Below are 17,931 nucleotides of genomic sequence, written 5' to 3' on the forward strand. Positions count from 1 at the left end.
GAGCAGCTAAAGTGACAGAAAGACAACACAGGGGAAACCACTCATGTTGGGCATGTGTTAGCAAGTGCTCATAGATATAAGGGCTGTTATTTGTGTCAGTCCATAAGGAAGAGCTCTGAAGCACCCTCTGACAGAACACAAGCCCTTAGCCCTACTGGACAGGCAGCGACATTCACTGGGTAACCCCCGGGAGCTGGCAGAGACAGAAACTGTGTGAGAGTCTGGGTTAGTCTGATAATTGACAAGGGAGAAGCTCCATGATAGGCATATCAACACGGTTTAGACCCTCCAGAAAAACGCGATCGCATAATTTACCGCATAATCAGCAAAATGGCGCAGATTTTTAAAAGGGCGCATATTTATTAAAAGGGCGCATATTCCCCGCATTATTCCACACAAAGTTGAGACAAAAAAAAGTTAACTCGTCTTGAAGTGAATTAGTGATGATGATGACGCGACGTCATCAGCTCGCGCATCACAGAAGGTAAACAACACCGTAGAGTGAACGTGTGGAACTCACACGAGAGGGAAAACACCAAGATGAAAAAATCTAATCCATCTCATTTACCGACGAACATTTCTGCTAAAGACCGGGTAAAGCAGTACCCCGATGTCTTGCACGAAAGTGGGGGGAAACTATTCTGCACCCGTGCAACTGTGTTGGAGCATAAGAGAAAATCGACGGTGACGACCCACTTTGATTCATTCAAACATTCGAAAATGCTTTCTGCTGCTGCGGACAAGAAAGACAAACAACTCACGTTCACCGAGGCATTAACCTCCAAAACCCTTTCGAGGGCTACAAGAAACGAGGTGAAAAGCCTACAAGATTGAAGCTGGTCAGATAACGAACAAGTAAATTAAAACAGAATGAGGCGGAGAAGTGTGTGTGTGTGTGTGTGTGTGTGTGTGTGTGTGTGTGATGCCCCTTTCACACCAACGCGTTTTCAGCTCCGGCTCGGAGCTGGAGCCTGAAAAGTACCGGTTTTTCCTGTTCACACCGCAGACGCGCCGCCTCTTAGCTCCGGAATCCGGTTCACTTCCAGCTCCAAAAAATTGTTGGTCTAGAGGCAAGAGCTTCGGAGCTAAGAGGCGGCGTCGCTTATGTCTCTCTTACGTCGAGGCGGGGGCAGGGGCATGGGCGGGATCAGCCTCCTGAACAACAACAAAATGCTTGCGTGTGATGTTTGTAAAGTTCCAAGTAAAGTCGTCCCTTGTAAAGTCGTCCCTTGTAAAGTCGTCCGATGCCTTCCATTTAGTTTCGTAAGAGGATAACCAAAGCGAACAGCGCTTCAATACAATCGGCCATTGTTGTTGTTGTTGATGTGAGGGATTTCCACGCGGTTTGGATTTTATGAAGCAGGGACGTAAACGGTGACGTCATGACGCAGCAGCGGCAGCTCTGGGCGGTGTGAACAGAGCGGGAGCAGAAAAGGGAAACCGGAGCTGAACCAGAAAAGCTCCTGCTCGGAGCTAGAAAGGGAAAAGCGCTGGTGTGAAAGCCGCATGAGAGAGAGTGTGATTAAAATAGCCCAATTGCTTTTACAATAAATAAACATTGCATGTGTTTAATTGAATAGTAAAGGGGTTTAACGTTAGTGGCAGGTTGTGTGTGAGAGAGAATAAATAAGACAGCCCAATATTAAAAAAAAAAAATATTTAGCATGTTTCGCAACTTCCTGCAATTTCACCGCATAAAATCACATAAAACCCCCGCATGTTTAATCGCATAATCAAGGATTTTAGCCCGCATAATCAAGGATTTTAGCCCGCATAATCAAGGATTTTAGCCCGGATAATCAAGGATTTTTGCCCGCGTTTTTCTGGAGGGTCTAACTGTTGCTAGGGCTGAAAACTACTTTAACAATAAGAGGTCAATTTGTTTAGTTTGTGTTGGATCTGTAAGCCTCAAAAGCCGCGTTCACACCGTAGTACTTTTCCCACTTTAGTTCCGATATAGTTCCGAAATGTCGCGTTCACACCAAAAAGAGCCGGAACTAAAATTAGTTCATCAGCAGTTTCTACTGAAGCCAGTCCCCAATTCCGGGGACTTCCGGCCGGGGACTTCGGGTGGCAGTATACGCCGTGAAGGTGTTTGCGGCCTGCCAGTAAACCCAAAGCAGAAGAAGAAGTGACGTCAGCGGCTTCATTTGCCTAATCCTTCCCCGGGAACTTGTTCCGGTGTGAACGCGATCTGTACTTAGTTCATGAGAACTAAAGAACCCATGAACTAAGTTCTTATGAACCTTTGTGGGAAAAGTACTGTGGTGTGAATGCGCCTATAGAGAAAGCTATTGTGGAGAGCAATTAGAGTCATCATAGCAGAAAATACAATTATTATACAAACAAAAACATGAATCACTATCTAAAATGAGTCTTCAAAATCATATATAAACCCAGAAGCCTCACAATCGGGCCCCACTAATAGCCTGGCAATGTTGTGCTTTAACACCATTAGCACACTACTTCCTCTAACGCAATAGCCCTCACCATCCACACCTGGACCAGAGGAACACATTATGTGAGAATGCTGTTCATTGATTACAGTTCAGCCTTCAACAACATTGTGCCCTCCAAGCTGGTCATCAAGCTCGGGCTCAACAGCGCCCTCTGTGACTGGATCCTGAACTTCCTGACGGGCAGACCCCAGGCAGTGCGGGTGGGAAACATCACATCCTCCACCCTGATCCTCAATAGGGGATAATTGGCCGATTATCGGGGCCGATATTCCGCATTTGACCGATTATCGGTATCGGCCTTTTTTTAATCAAATTGCCGATAAAACTTTGGCTCTGATGCGGCCGTTTCTCTGGCTGCAGTCACCACTCTGTGTACACGAGCAATGTCCCGCCCACAGCGCTATCTGATAGGCTATTACTGAAGATTTTCCGGGCAGGAGCCAGCCAGAGAGGCGGGACCTTCTCAGATTACAGGTAGGTGCGAAAGAACGCAGACACAGACTGAAGCAAGCAGCAGCGCAGAGCGGCAGAGCCATACATGTGTTAAACCGAAGTTCAATAAACATCCCTATCCCCTATGCTGAAGTTGCAAAAACACCACGATCTTATGATCCAATTCTATCAGTTTCCCAGTTACACAGGGACGCGGGAAGTCAGTCAGAGTTGGGGGGGCGTGCAGCGTCTCGCAGCGGAGTAACTGTGGTGCGGAGGGGGGGGGGGGAGGGGCTGCGAGTGGAGTCTCGCAGTTTTTCAGGTTGCTATGTGAAGCTCATTAGCTAGCCAACATGTATCTAGCAAATGTTTAGCAAAATATTAGAAGTGAGGCTACTAAACTAACGTTAGGTCTACTGTAATAGCCTCACTTTTAATAGTTTGCAAAGCATTAGCTAGCACTAGTGTTTTGCAGTTGCTAGCAGCTTATTGGGATGTTATGCTAGATAGACAGATCTAATAAATTAAGCATTATTGTTAGTTAAGCATGTCAGCCTGCAGCCCCACTTCTTGTCTCTCTCTCTAACTCATTGCAGATGACTGCACTAAAGAAAAGGGCACAGAGAGGAAACCAGTTGTAAGATGTTTAAAAGTTAAATAAACATAATATATGCTTAAATGCATTTCAAAGAAGTTGTGTTGAGTTGTGTTGGAGTTTGTGTTATTCTACATTTTGACACCAAGATTTTCTGATTTTACTACAAATGTATATCGGTTATCGGTCTCCTTGATTACTAATAATCGGTATCGGCCTTGAAAAAGCCATATCGGTCGATCCCTAATCCTCAACACCGGAGCCCCTCAAGGCTGCGTGCTCAGCCCTCTCCTCTACTCCCTGTTCACACACACGACTGCGTCGCCACACACAGCTCCAACACCATCGTGAAGTTTGCTGACGACACGACCGTCATTGGCCAGATCACAGGCGGCGACGAGATGGCGTACAGAGAGGAGGTCGAAAACCTGACATCTTGGTGCCAGGATAACAACCTCTCAACGTCAGCAAAACCAAGGAGCTGATTGTGGATTACAGGAAGCAGCCGAGAGAGGGACACGCCCCCATCGCCATCAATGGGACTACGGTAGAGAGAGTCAGCAGCTTGAGGTTCCTTGGGGTCTACATCACTGAGGACCTGACATGGACTCTTCACACCATCACCAAAAAAGCTCAACAGCGGCTCTTCTTCCTCCGCAGGCTGAGGAGGTTCAACATGGACTCCAGGATACTCTGCAACTTCTACAGGTGCACCATAGAGAGTATCCTGACTGGCTGCATCACGGCCTGGTACGGCAGCTGCACCGCCCTCAATCGTAAGGCTTTACAGAGGGTGGTGAAAACTGCACAGAACATCACCAGGATGGAGCTGCCATCCATGGAGGACCTTTACTCCCAGTGGCTCAGGAAGAAAGCCCTCAGGATTATAAAAGACCCCCCCATCACCCCAGCAACAAACTGTTCTGTCTGCTGCCGTCTGGCAGGCGTTACCGCAGCATCAGGACTAACACCACCAGACTCAGGGACAGTTTCATCCCACAGGCCATAAGACTGCTAAACACCTGAAACTGTTGAAACAACATCCATAACATTCATCTGGCTGCTATTTAGAAATTATTTATCTAATATATAATATTCTAATAACTTGCATATAGACTCTTATTGCACTATTTCACTTTTTAAAGCAGCACTTTTTGGAGCAGCCAACATAACCAGAGATTTCAGAGGAGAGGAGAACTGCAATTACAGCTGTTTGCTAACCTCTGCCTTCTACGTGGTTAGCAAAGCCTTCAGTGGATGCCCGTTCAGAGATAATGACCTCGCTGGAGATACGATGTGGTGGAGATGCCAAGCCCACCCATCAGCTCCAGTAGGACTACTTAACTGGAGTTTGAGTTAGGCCTTGCTTACATCAAGGCATTACCAGAGAGGAAAAAAAGCTGCCAGTGATCAAAGAGCTACTACAAGTGGCAACACATTTATAGCTGAGAAAAGATGCATAGAGGAAAGTTGATGTAGAGGAAACGGTTGAGCAGTCACCTGCTGGCCTAGAATCCAAAAAGCAAACAGGCTCTGACATTTCATGTGGTTTTTTGCAGCCTGTTTAAATGCCATTTAAAACAGTGACTTTGAAGGGGAAAAAAAGGGGGTTCATGCTGACACAAAACAAAAACACGCGCAGTAAATTATTGATTGCACATGGGGGCTAGAGTGAGCTTATTAGAAGGAGAGCTTCCACAAGAATGAAAATCAACTCCTATGACTGAGGGAATTGTATTATAGGTAGATACACATTTTAAATGTTGGCTTACAAAGAATATTGATTATATTTTACAAATAAAACAAGTCTTACAACACTTGTTTACCTCTTGAATGACACAAATTGTTAAGGCTGAAAATGTTTTACTTTCAGTTTGTCCTATTTTTTTGTATACACACACACACACCGTTTAAGATATTATCCAAGTCTTATAGTCAAGTCTTCCTCACCGCTTTGATAAACACAAGCAGAGAATGGTTGACTCATTAACAGCCCATGGGGCCTAGCTGTGGGAGGAGGGGACAGTTCCTTTATACTTCCTGTGTCTGGCTCTCTTAGGTCAAAGAGTCAACTGCACAAGAGTCTGCTGCACATCTAAATTAACTTTTGACTGCTAGAAAATAAAAATATGAAGCAAGTAGTAGTCTTAATACAGAATACAGGATGAAGACTGACATTGGAGATGTACCAGAACAGTTTTGTGGTGCATACATGGAAGTGAAAGCTCATAGACATTTCTGTTGGTTCACCAACCCTGAGGATGCACTTACCAATTTGATGGCGACATATTCGTTAGTATAGAGATTTTTTCCCAACCGCAGCTCTCCAAAGTTCCCGCAGCCGATTTTTTTACCCACACGGAAGTTCGGGCCAACCATAAGAACTCCAGAATTGGTCCCTGAACTTCGGCCCCCATGTCCAGTCCTGCTGCCTGTTGTCTTAGACATCTTTTTCCCTTCCTCTGTCTCTCCCTTGCCCCCTCTCTTTTCAAAATCCATAAGCTTGTGATACCCTGGCCTCTCCACGGTTATTCTCCAGCCATGCAAACCATAGAAACTCCAATAACAACGACAGAGGACGCTTTAGGGAGGGGGAGGGAGACAAACTCTCACAGGACACAGGAAAGGTGTTGCTGTTAAAATTTGCAATGATTCAGAGGACACTTCAATGAGCTGAAGTGTCTATCAGTCAGGTCTTCTGCTGAGTGCTTCCCTTTTTTCTTTGGGTTCCTTGTTTAGCAGAGGGGTTCCTTCCCTGTGTGTTTCTCCAGCTCCAGTCTCAGAGTAGCATGTCCCTGCCTGAAGAATAGGCAGGTTGTCCTAGGATGTGCCCACAGATGCACATACAATTCTAGTCATAAAAAAGCACTCCGAAACCCAGCTACTGCATCCACAAGGACACTTGGGAACATCTCCTAGAGTGCCTCATTCCTTCTGGTCAGCCTTCAGTGACACAGTGGACGCTCTCCATGATGCAGGGCCACAGCAGACAAGGCAACCCAGACGCAGAGAAAACAGCTGGAGGAAAGACCGGTAACTGATGGGTCTGATGATGGCTGGGTATCTGAAAAAGCAAAAACAAAGAGATAACAGTTAGTGCTCTGTATAGCCTGTTACTACAACAAAGATCATAAAATACACTCCAAATAAACTCTATCATTACTTTTTCTTAAAATATATTTTTTACATTAATTGAAGATGTTCTATATATTAACTCACTTCAGACAATATATTCTGTCCTGTAGCTATCCCCTTCTAGATTTATGACAAAAAGTCAAACAGTATATAAGCATAATCTGGAGATTGTAAAAAAAAAAAAGCCAAAACTCAAACCATTATTTGCTCTCATAATACTTCTGGCCATGTGGACATAAACAATATATATAATAAAACTTTAACCTTTGACTTGAAGATCAATATATGTCTATTATGGCTGTTCCTTACTACAGCTGAAATTAGATATTGCTTCAGACCGGCACAAGGTTAATTCAATAAAGCAATCAATAGAAGCAGAAATATTCCACAGTGGACCTTAGGTATGAGAGGAAAATAAATAATCTCTTTTTCAATTAAACTCATTTTTGTAATGCCCAAGACACAGAGTCTATCAGTGAAACTCTTGTAAGCAAGACTAAAGTGTAAATTAATTTAAACACCTGAGCCAAGTTTCAGGCACAATCCTCAAAAGCTTTTGCAAAAATCCAAAATGTCCTACTTACTAAAACAAATAAAGGTCAAGAACAGGATATGATTCTAAGCCATACACTATTGTAGGAGCAATTCAGGGCACAAACAACATCAATCAAACCATCATTTCAGTTTTCATTAGCAGTGTAACTTGACCTTCTCTGTGCAGCTTTTCGCTAAAAATCACATGCAGGCATATCTGTCCAGAGCTGCTCTCCTAACTCCCCTATGTCCATGATCTAAGACGTTTGGTGGAGCAGGTAATGCAAGCACTAGTACTGGGCAGCTACTCTTTCTTATGGAAAGGCACTTCCACGGATCAATGACTGCTGTAATGCCCCATCTCATCATAACATTTGCATCATTGGGAAGCATATTATTGGAAGGATTTGGATACAGTCTGGTCTACAGTTAGCAATGCTGTAACTGAAAGACTAAAGACTAAAATAGCCATCACAGGTCAAACATACAGTAATATGAGATGATTTAGCACTGGTTTATGATAATAAATAGGTATTCAAAACATTGGAGTTATAGTTTCCTGATGTTTATCTGTGCTAGAATTTGAGAGTTGGCTTTTTTTAACGAGAAGGCTAAACTACATAAAGAAAATAAAAAAGAATAAAAAATAGGTACCAATGTCAGACGTTTAGTGAACACGGGCAGGAGTAATTTCATATCCTGCGTAGAAAACATTCTACCTTTTGTCAGCAACTTCTGACATCTATGTAAACACTTAATCAGTGGTGCCAGACGGTAGAACAATTTAATATATCCTTATAAAACCTTCATCCCTGCCTTAAAATTAGACTTGCTCTTTAAAAAAAAGAGTTCTAAATATAAAAAAGAAAAACCTATTCGACATGGTGGCAGGTGACCTATTTTGTTCCCTGCCACAGCCAACCTTTCCCCTTTATTTGGCAGGTGCTAAGAAGATCATTCCCTAGGTACGAGTTCATAAAGATTGTATTTCATAAAGAGTTCACAACGATTACAAATACACTGAGACGTTGAGTATGTCTGTACTCTTTCACTACTGCAGTCAGCCTGAAAAAAACACACATTTAGGGAGGCTGTGGCTCAATGGGTATGTGCTGGACTTCGAATCAGGGGATAGCAAGTTTGAGTCCCACTGCAGTCAGCAGGTCGTTGTGTCCCTGGGCAAGACACTTCACCCCAAATTGCTCCTGTGGGGATTGCCCACAGTACTGAATGTGTGTAAGTCGCTTTGGATAAAAGCGTCTAACAAATTACATGTAATGTAAGTTATAAACCAAGTATGAGGTCAATCATTACAGTGTCATGTCTACCTTGAAGCATGACGCATGGCGATACTTACTGTAGAAATAGGAAGAAACTAGCCTACCTGGTCACAAGATTTGGAAGTACAATGAACGAGGTCGGTAACAGCAAAGTCAAATGATCACAGCAACTGAAATGCACTAAGACAAGCATCTGATTTGTCAAGGTGACCCAAAAAACAATTCAATGCTTTTAAAACAAGTATGATAAAGTGTTAATATAAGAAAGAATAGTGATGGCCCTTGAAAAAATGAAATAGTTCACTGTCTCAGTTTAGAAATGTGGGCCACCATAGCGAAACATGTATCTGGCTGATTTCAGGAAGTTGAGTATTGTTTTTCCTGTCAGCTGTTTGATATAGATACAATGTTCTTTTTAACAAAGTGAGATGTTTTATGTTCTTAGTTTTTGGATGTCACATCAACTAACTGACAGAAAACCTGCGAATAATGCCTCACCAAACGAGATCGGTTTGTTTCTCACATTGTCTTGCCATGAACGTTGTAGTCGATGCAGTTAGCTTGTAATAACACGACACAAGACGAATTCAAACGTTATCAATATAAATCGAACAGCCATTAGAGCTGTTATAGACAAGTTTTGGTTGATACATTTTCATTTCCGTGTACAGAAGATCTGCCCTTTGAGCTTATATTAATGCTACTAGTAGCTACCCGAATAACGTCGGTGTTGGCAGCTGTCATTTAGCGCGTAACGTCAGTTTCAAGTGTTTAAATACAGCAGTTTTCTCTCTAAAGCCCTATGTTAGTTTTCTATTATGAGATGAGGTCTTAAAAAACGAATTCACTCCTAAAATCCGTCAATGCGTGTGTTGAGAAGGGTTAAGTTAACATAACTGGTACGACGGACAAGGCCAGATACTCTGAAGTTAGCAAGCTTCAGTTAGCTTGATATCGTTCAATCGCTTGCTTCCGTTTAAACGTATACTTATAGTAGCTAAATAAAACAACACTACCGGCACATTCTCCTTGAGTAGACGTTTATTCTATAGTTGACGCTTAATCGAAATGTCACATTAGCAGTGATAAGCTAACCGAGCTAGCACCTACCACAGACACCGTTCTTCTTGGCCCAACGCCTAATAAAAACGATGTACCATCGGCTAATCTGTTAACAACACTTTACCATTTCAAACACAAACTAGCTAACCGTAAGCAAACTGATGCAAAGGGAACAAGTCGAAGCAGGAACGATCATAAAATATTCATTGATTGACATTCGCTGTGCTACATTAACATGGTCAGTTAGTAAACGCTTAATAACTGATAAATAACAACGTCGCAACTACTTAATGCCACAGATTGTATGATAAGAGGGTTAGTTGTTTCACCTGAGAGTATTGGTATTTTTGGTTCAGCTCCCAGCTGTAGATATTACCCTGACCATTGCCTACCGGGCAACTCCTTAATCCAGAACAACCGACTGCACACCATCGGCAGCCCGGATCTCTTACCGTTTAGCTTTCTAGCTAGCCATTTAGCAAGCTAGCCACTGAAACATTAGCAAGAACGCTAACGAACGGCGGGACGGTGTCTTCAAAAAACAACAACACATTTCTGTCGCTAAAGGAAAGCGTGTTACCTTTAAATGTCAGCTACCAGAAGGCATTCGAAGTCATGGTTCTTCGTGTGTGGGTATCCTTCTCATTTCGTTTCTCTAGCCTCTCAAGTTGCTATGATTTTGCTGTTGTCTCTTTAAGCCTCCCTCCGCTGCCCGATACCCAGGCAGGCACAGCGTCACGCCGGCTCACAGCTCACACCACCGCGGTACGCTGAAAAACTGACGCAACTGGTTTGGTGAATAAAACAAAACATCAGGCGTGAGTAGCTCATTGATTAGCTGCTGTGAGCTGGTCCATTCGCTGGACACATTACACTCTTTATAGAACTGAATATACAATGGTGTGCACTGGTGAAAGTAACAAAGTACATTTGATCAAGCAATTAAGTAAACTGTTGAGGTACTTGTACTTTACTTGAGTATTTCCATTTTATGCTACTTTACTCAACTACAATTCAAAGGTACCCAGCAGTGAATAAAGTCATTCAAATGTGTTCCACCTTTACCAGCTTGATAAAAGTCAAACATCAATAATTATAACTGATTATAAATGATTTTGGGCTAATCTGCATATTCAGTACTTTTACTTTTGGTAGGCTACTTTAGTATATTTAGATGCCAACACTTAAGTATTTGTACTTTTACAATAACATTTTGAATACATACTTTCACTTGTAACAGAATATTCCTACACTTTGGCATTTCTGCTTTGACTTGAGTACAAGATTTGAGTACTTCCTCTACCTCGGATGGTGTGAAAAGACTCACACCACACATCTAAATTGGTATAATTTAAATCTGCTAATATGACTAAAATAAAGGGAGTATTGTCCTGAATGTCGTGCTCGTCAAACATGTTTTTGCTACAGGTGTATACAAATGTTGACCAGTGGTCAAAGGGCTAGAACATTTACTCATATCTTGTATTTAAAGTGGCAATACCACGGTGTGTAGAAATACAATTTTGCACATAAAAGTTATCCATTCATTTTTTTAAGTAAAGTTATTGACATCAAGCTAAACTTAAATAAAGTACCGCAAGTAAATGTAGCCTACTCACTAAACAGAGTCTCCAATTTCTGAATAACGTTTATAATTTATTCCATTAATATTACTTTAATGTTGTAACTTGTAAAGGGTTGGATCATTTTAACTACTGGTGAATTGAATCTTTAATGTTAAGTTATATTTTATTTGTTGATTTCATTATGTAGTATTAATCTCAATCTGCAAAATAACTCATACCTACAGATATCTAGGTATAATAGTATAAAATGGAAATAATCAAGTAATAACAAGTTAAATTGCAGTACTTGATTTAAGTCTAAGTCAATACTTAATTAATGTTACTTCTGCTGTAATTTCATTCAGTACTTTGTCATATTTTGAATACAATTGTATTTGTACAACTGCAAATAATGTCATGCTGGCATAGGACCCACATCTGGAATTCTGATGCATAATTCTAACCAGATTCATTCAACAAATATTGCAGTTTATTTATGTGCAGACTGGAGATCTCACCCTTACCAAAGTGACATTTTTTACAAAACCAAATGTAGTGCTTTGGGCTACACATCAAACTTCATGTAAAATGTGACAATATAAACTGCTCGATGTTGTCAGTGCTCACAAATTAAAACATTTATTTATATCCAAAAGAAGATCAGGCCTCATATTTGAGCTTTGCAAAGTGGTTGAAATCCCAATGTTGATACAAATTGCAGTAGTAAATATGCAGTAAAATATGTTAATTTAGTAAAATCCATCATTTTGTCAGTGCTGCTAAACCAAAAACACAAATCAACCCCCAGATAATTCAGATACAAATAACTTTATTTCCCATTTGTATGTTTCTGTGCCTAATTACAATGGGGAACTTTTCTGAAATGCTTTAAAAAGGATTATAACTGCCGGTGTAACCAGCTAAATAATACTGAAGGTGGCAATGGTATCTTTAAATGGGATGTTCATGCTGCTTGTGATGATTAAAGAACAGTCTTGTTGATGCACATTTGCATCAGTTGCAACCAACCTGTTGATTTGAATAAAAACAGACTTAAATAAGACTTAGAAATATGTGACTGTACAGATGTATTCCCTTTAAACAGATAAAAATAACACTCTAAATTAAAATTGATATTCTGCCAGGTTTACAGTAAAAGGCAGTAAGTGCTTCTCCACCGTGTCTCTCCCCACGCAGGAGCAGAGATGTCGGGCTGGAGGTGAACAGGTCTACATTTACAGCCCCAGGTGAGGGTGAGGAGCTTTAGTAGAGCACGCAGTCTGAAGGGAGAGGCTACAGTTTTTAGTAACAGAGGGCGGATGGACCCCGAGGGCAGAGCTGTGCTGTAAGATGGGCCAGAACACCGGGGGGAGGGCCAGCTCCGTGGACAGCACTCCTACAAGGGGCTGGTGAGGAGGCTGGCTGTAGCACTCCCTGAAGGGGAAGAGTGGGGGGGAGTGAAGGCGGAGGGAGCACCGTGAAACATCAGAGTCTGAATGTGTGCGAGGCGGACAAATATCCCTGCTTTTATCCACATGAGGAGGAGAACGACAGCGATGAAGAGGATGATTGTGTCTGTCAGTGTGTGATGTGGAAATGTCCTGTTTGTCTCCGGTCCTCTCTTCCTCCTGTCCCCCCGTGCTGCGGTGTGGCGCCTCCTCCACACTGTGGTCTCTGGAGAGCGGGGAACACCTCTGACCTTTACGGTGCTTTGCCCTCCTGTTCTTGAACCACACCTGGACAAGAGAGAGAGTAAAACAGCCACGGTAAATGTATGTTTATGGCACACTTCATACACAAGGTTTACACATTCAAAAGAAACAAAGTTTAGAAGACTGGCTCAAAATGTGAACATCTAGAAATGTAGAGAAGATTAAAGTTAAGACACAAAAAGGGAGCCAGAAATAACATGTTTTTTTTTTTTGAGCAACCTTTCACTGTCAGCATTCATACATTTGTTACCACATGAGAAATTGTGAAAAATAAGGAAAACAAAGTACTCGTGTAAAATGGCCTATTTTAGAATATTATTGGATTAGAAATATTGATGCAGAAATGTGTTTATCTATTTAGTTTTGCTGCTAAAGGGTGTTTTAATTCATTTATGGCTTAATCTATAATAATAATACACCATCATTTATTACCCTATAACTTGTAGTCGTAACAAGCTTTCTTTTTACATATGTAGTGAATTGTAGTTGCCATTAGAGTAGAAATATAATACAAATACATATGTACTTTATGTAATTGTCACCACTTCAATTATGTACAAATGTGCTACTGTATCATTCCTTAACCTTCCTTAACCTCCCAGTTGTTTTCCCCATTATAATTACACTTTAATGTCAATATCAATTGGTAAGTGCAGCCTTTTATTACTGTGTCCCAGATTCAAACAAATGTGCATTATTCAGCAGGTCTCCAGTCAGGTGTGTTGGGGGAGTGTGTGTTCACCTGAATGCGAGCCTCCGGCAGGTTGATACAGACAGCCAGTCTCTCCCTCATGCTCACGTCGGGGTACTGTGTCTGCTGAAAGGCTTTCTCCAGAGCCTGCAGCTGCGACACTGTGAAGGCTGTGCGGCTGCGGCGCTGCTTCTGCTGGTTTCCATACCGAGCCTCCAGAATAAGCTCTGGGCGGGACAGAGAGAAACACAAGGTTATCACCAGAGTCACTCAGCAGCAAGTCCTCTCCAAAAACACTATCATAGGGAGCATGAAGTGAATTCATATTTTCCCCACACTTGCATGTTGTTTTTCTTTGAAATCAGGGCAGTAGAAGTTTGACATGATTTTTATTGACTTTTATATGCTGAAAAATTGAATAATACCAGCTTATTTTATAGGCTGGACATTGTATTTGATGGATTCTAACATTCTATCAGTTATTTCACTGAAATGTATCATTAGCTCAACATATTTACACTTACAGTAAGTCAAGTATCTCAACATTTTACTTAAGAAAAGTATATTTGTCTTTTATCGTTCATTTTTGTAAAGCACTTTGAATTGCCTTGTGTTGAAAGGTGCTGTTTAAATAAACTTGCCTTGCATAGTTAATGCAAACTATTGATAATGTAATAATATGATTCAATGTGTTATAATCAATTGTTTATATTGTGATCATCAATTTGACCATGAACCCTCTTTCACCACATCACTCTGTATATATAAGTTATGTGCATAACATAACTCTAGGAAAGAGAAAATGTGTTTTAAACTGTTAATTAACATTTATGTTCAAGTGTTCAGTCCTTTAAAGTGTTGCAGAGTTACAAAGACTCACCTGCCAGTCTCTCGGCCACAGACAGGGTGTGCGCTGCGGGGCTCGCGGCAGAGTACACGCGGTACTGTTCCGCCATCTGGTGGCGCAGGTCGAACAGCATGGAGTTCACACCGTGGAGAGGAAACATGCCTCCACCGTTGGACGTCCCGCAGAAATTCAAGGAGTTCATCTTAAATCTGAGGAACAGGAATACTTATTTAACCGACTGAAGAGTTAATCAGCATCTTAATATATAGAAGAAGTCATTAAAACGTTTTAATTACAATAATGATCTGCTAAGTGTATGGAGCAATAACTGCAAAATGAAAATGAAGACAACTATTGTAGGAGGACCAACATTATGTTTATTTCCCCCTAAAATGTAATGATCTATTCTTCATCTTCCTTTACTTTTTCTTAAGCGGCTGTTCGTGTGATTTGGTGAAATTCAAGATTCAAAACATTAAGTTAATATGAAATGTGATTATTATCATATTTCTTACGGATTTACTCTTTCACAGATCAGCCAATTTGACACATATTATACAAGCTATATGAGGAGAGGCAGCATTTTTAATCCACATATTTCAATTTAAAATCGGATACATTTGACATCATGAATTCGAGACCCTTCTTTCAGATATCTTTTTAAGTTATAAAACATATTTGGAAACGTTTTCGGTTTGTTGTTGCCTGTGCTGTTTACCTGAGCTCCGGACGGTGCAGGTGCGCCTTTACGCACAGAGGTCTGGACCCGGTGAGCTGTGTAGTCCAGTTTCTCCTAGTCCAGTTTGGGCCTTAAATCCTCACACAGCAGCGCTCTTTGTCGTGGTACCGATCTATTTCTCCCAAACCATTCTCACCCACGACTATTTAAGACGCATTTACCCAGGCTCCCCTCAGCCATTAGCCAATAGAAAGAAAGGTATTAGCCGGGATTAGGTGGGATGAGGGAAGAGAGGGGGGTTGCGAGGAGCTCAAGTTTTTGAAACTATTGAACTTGAGAGATTTATGCCAAGGATCCCCCTATAAACGAGCGTTTCATTCCCTCCCGTTAAAACAATTAAAACAATGTGGTGGGCTAATCTCCGAGGCAGGACAGATTAAAATAACAGCCTTTGATTGTGCTCTGCTTCTCAGCCCCTTTCTCTCAGGCCGCTGGCTTTGACAGTCTCCCCTCGGTGGGGGTTTCTCTGAGGGTTTGTTTTGCTAACAGGCACCATATTTTGCCCATAAACTGTCACCATGTGAAGTTAATCTCAACCTCCTCAATGAGAAGTATTTCTTTATAAATGCTGCTGAGATAATTAGAAGTCTTCCCAGGAACAGAAAACAGGAAAAACATGAAATCTTCAACAACATGAAGTCCTCTAAAGGGCAATCAACATTTCCATCACCACCAATTCAATTTGTTTTAAACAATACTGCAGAGGTGGAGGAAAACTAGCATTTACTTGTATCATTAATAATCTGTTTATACACCAGCCACAACTACATGTATTTGATCACTTCATTTACTAGTTATTGTCTGATTGTGATTTGTTATGCAAAAATAAAAACAGATAAATAAAGTGTATTATTGTAGATTAAGAAAATACTAACCCTTCTCCAGGTGCAGCATTAAAACAATGAACACAGTAATGCATGAATACTTATAATCAAATATATTGAGTATTTTTTTCTGTATCGAGCCTATCTGTAAAAAGAGAACTTTGAGACTTTTGATAATTAAAGAGTATTTATACATTGTGGTATTGTCATTTTAACGTACGTAAAATATCTTGGCACACTTCTTCCACATACTCTAACATCAACATTTGTACAACATACATCACTATCTATCACAAGAACCTCCATTTGTATAAGAAAAAAAACTCTACGACCAAAAAGAAAACTCTAAAAACGGACATGTTGATATTGTTCAAATGAAGGAGAGCAGAATAATTGTTAGTTTCAAGGTATTAACTTGTCAAGTTTTCTTGAAATGTTATTGTATTCTCTCAACATAAGAATGGAAAGTAAACTTTGCATTGGTAAGAAAACGCTCTTCAGTGAGTAAAACATAGATGATAAATAAGAGGCTACAGGTACATTCCTCCATCACATTCCACTGCAAATAAATAAATGGCTTGTTTTTGGTTTTAATAATCACAGATAAACATGAGTCGTCTTGACAGGTGTGTACTTTGAGGCTGCGCTCAAAACTGTGTGATTCACTTCTTCCTCTCTCACAATCAACTGCTCAGACTTCCAAAATATGTGAAAATGTTTGTGCTCTTTATTCCCCTTGCTTTTTTCTTTCCTCCTCTTTTGGCCGTTCTTGGCTGTCAAGCTATATTAGTGTCCGATAGAAATAAGTCATTTAGAAGAGGCTCTGTCGGCCAGCCCCTCAGCCCCACTAAAAGCTCCAGGATTAGGTCCCAGAGGCCTTTGTCTCCGCAGCCCGCAGGATTAGGGGAGATTTACTGCGAGCAGAGAAAAAAAGTAGTTATTTCATGGCACTTTCATGATGAAACCTGGCCAAAGCTGTGTTGGCTGGGGGGATTAAAGGCACACAAAGAGTGTGGTTGTGTGTGACCCTCCCCATTGCAGAGCTGCCACCACTGACTCACTCAACACCCCCTCCTCCTCCCTGGATCATTTCCCCTTCTTCAGGGCATCACCTCCAACCCTTCAAGACGACCAGGGTTTACTCTAAATGAGAAATGGCCTCTTAAAACAGCCCTGTCATCCACAACTGGCTGACTAAATGAAGCTATAGCTCAGAACATCATCATTTTTAATTAAGGTAATCAGCAGTTTTGTGAATTCCAATCAAAGAAACAGGCCTCGGTCTAGTCACCAGGATGTGAGTGTTTTGCATTAGAGCCTTAAAGGTGCAGAGGTAAATGAGAAGTTACTGGATTTAAGTCCCTCCTGTAGTGTTAAAACAGCTTAAAGGGAGTTATCCTGCTCTTAGAGGATCTACTTACACATGCATGGATTACAGTGAATAAAAGACAAAAGGCCAAGTCACATCACTGACAACAGTCTCACCGCGGAGCAGGTGGAAACTCACGCAGGTTTAATAACTGTTGTCACATAGCAAGAGGGAATTACAGTGAGAAAATGACAACGTGAATAGTGACTGTCAAACATTCAGTCTTTATCCTTCTTGATGGCAAATAACATGAAGTTATTAAAGTTCAGCCTTTAAAGCCCTTTCTTGTATATTTCTGAACTGTGGCAAACATAGTCTGCATTTATTGCCAAACATTTGATACCAGGCGCTGCCTTTAATGGTTAATGAATCATTGACTTCAGTTATAACCAACAACTTTTAGGTTGGCAGGTTTTTAAAAATCTCTTTGACTAGTTTGACCTAATTTAACAATACACCTGCAGACTTAATTATTAAACCTCTCTGTAAATGAATCATTAACACTTAAATAAATATGGCCTTGATAACTTACTAGACATGAGAAACTAAGAGGCATGCACAACATTATTTTGTAGAATATTACAAACATATTGAAATTATATTGATTTCCTGACACCACAAGAGCCAAACAAACAAATTAAATCAATCAAGGCTGTTTCAAACATATATTTTCATCATTGATTCATC

At 41.0% G+C, this 17,931-nt stretch overlaps 2 protein-coding genes across 3 annotated transcripts in view; both read right to left on the minus strand.

Moving 5' to 3' along the window:
- Positions 1 to 10,326, minus strand: part of csnk1g2b (casein kinase 1, gamma 2b) — a gene marked incomplete at its 3' end in the record, with an annotated part of 36,235 nt that extends 25,909 nt beyond the window's left edge. Inside the window, 2 exon segments of one of the 2 annotated variants that reach the window (XM_034208825.1) lie at positions 5,758 to 6,550; positions 10,078 to 10,326. In XM_034208825.1, coding sequence (XP_034064716.1) covers positions 5,758 to 5,985 — 228 coding nt within the window. 2 annotated transcript variants of the gene reach the window in all.
- A 1,390-nt stretch (positions 10,327 to 11,716) lies between these two features.
- Positions 11,717 to 17,053, minus strand: zgc:101100 (uncharacterized protein LOC445169 homolog). Its single transcript, XM_034209245.1, has 4 exons — positions 15,031 to 17,053; positions 14,346 to 14,521; positions 13,517 to 13,692; positions 11,717 to 12,798 (listed from the first exon to the last, which is right to left on the minus strand). Exons 2-4 carry the CDS (start codon positions 14,512 to 14,514, stop codon positions 12,298 to 12,300), a joined length of 846 nt encoding a protein of 281 aa, XP_034065136.1. The 5' UTR covers positions 14,515 to 14,521; positions 15,031 to 17,053; the 3' UTR covers positions 11,717 to 12,297.
- Positions 17,054 to 17,931: the final 878 nt, after the last annotated feature.

This window comes from Gymnodraco acuticeps, unplaced genomic scaffold (assembly GCF_902827175.1).
Source record: "Gymnodraco acuticeps unplaced genomic scaffold, fGymAcu1.1, whole genome shotgun sequence".
NCBI lineage: Eukaryota > Metazoa > Chordata > Actinopteri > Perciformes > Bathydraconidae > Gymnodraco > Gymnodraco acuticeps.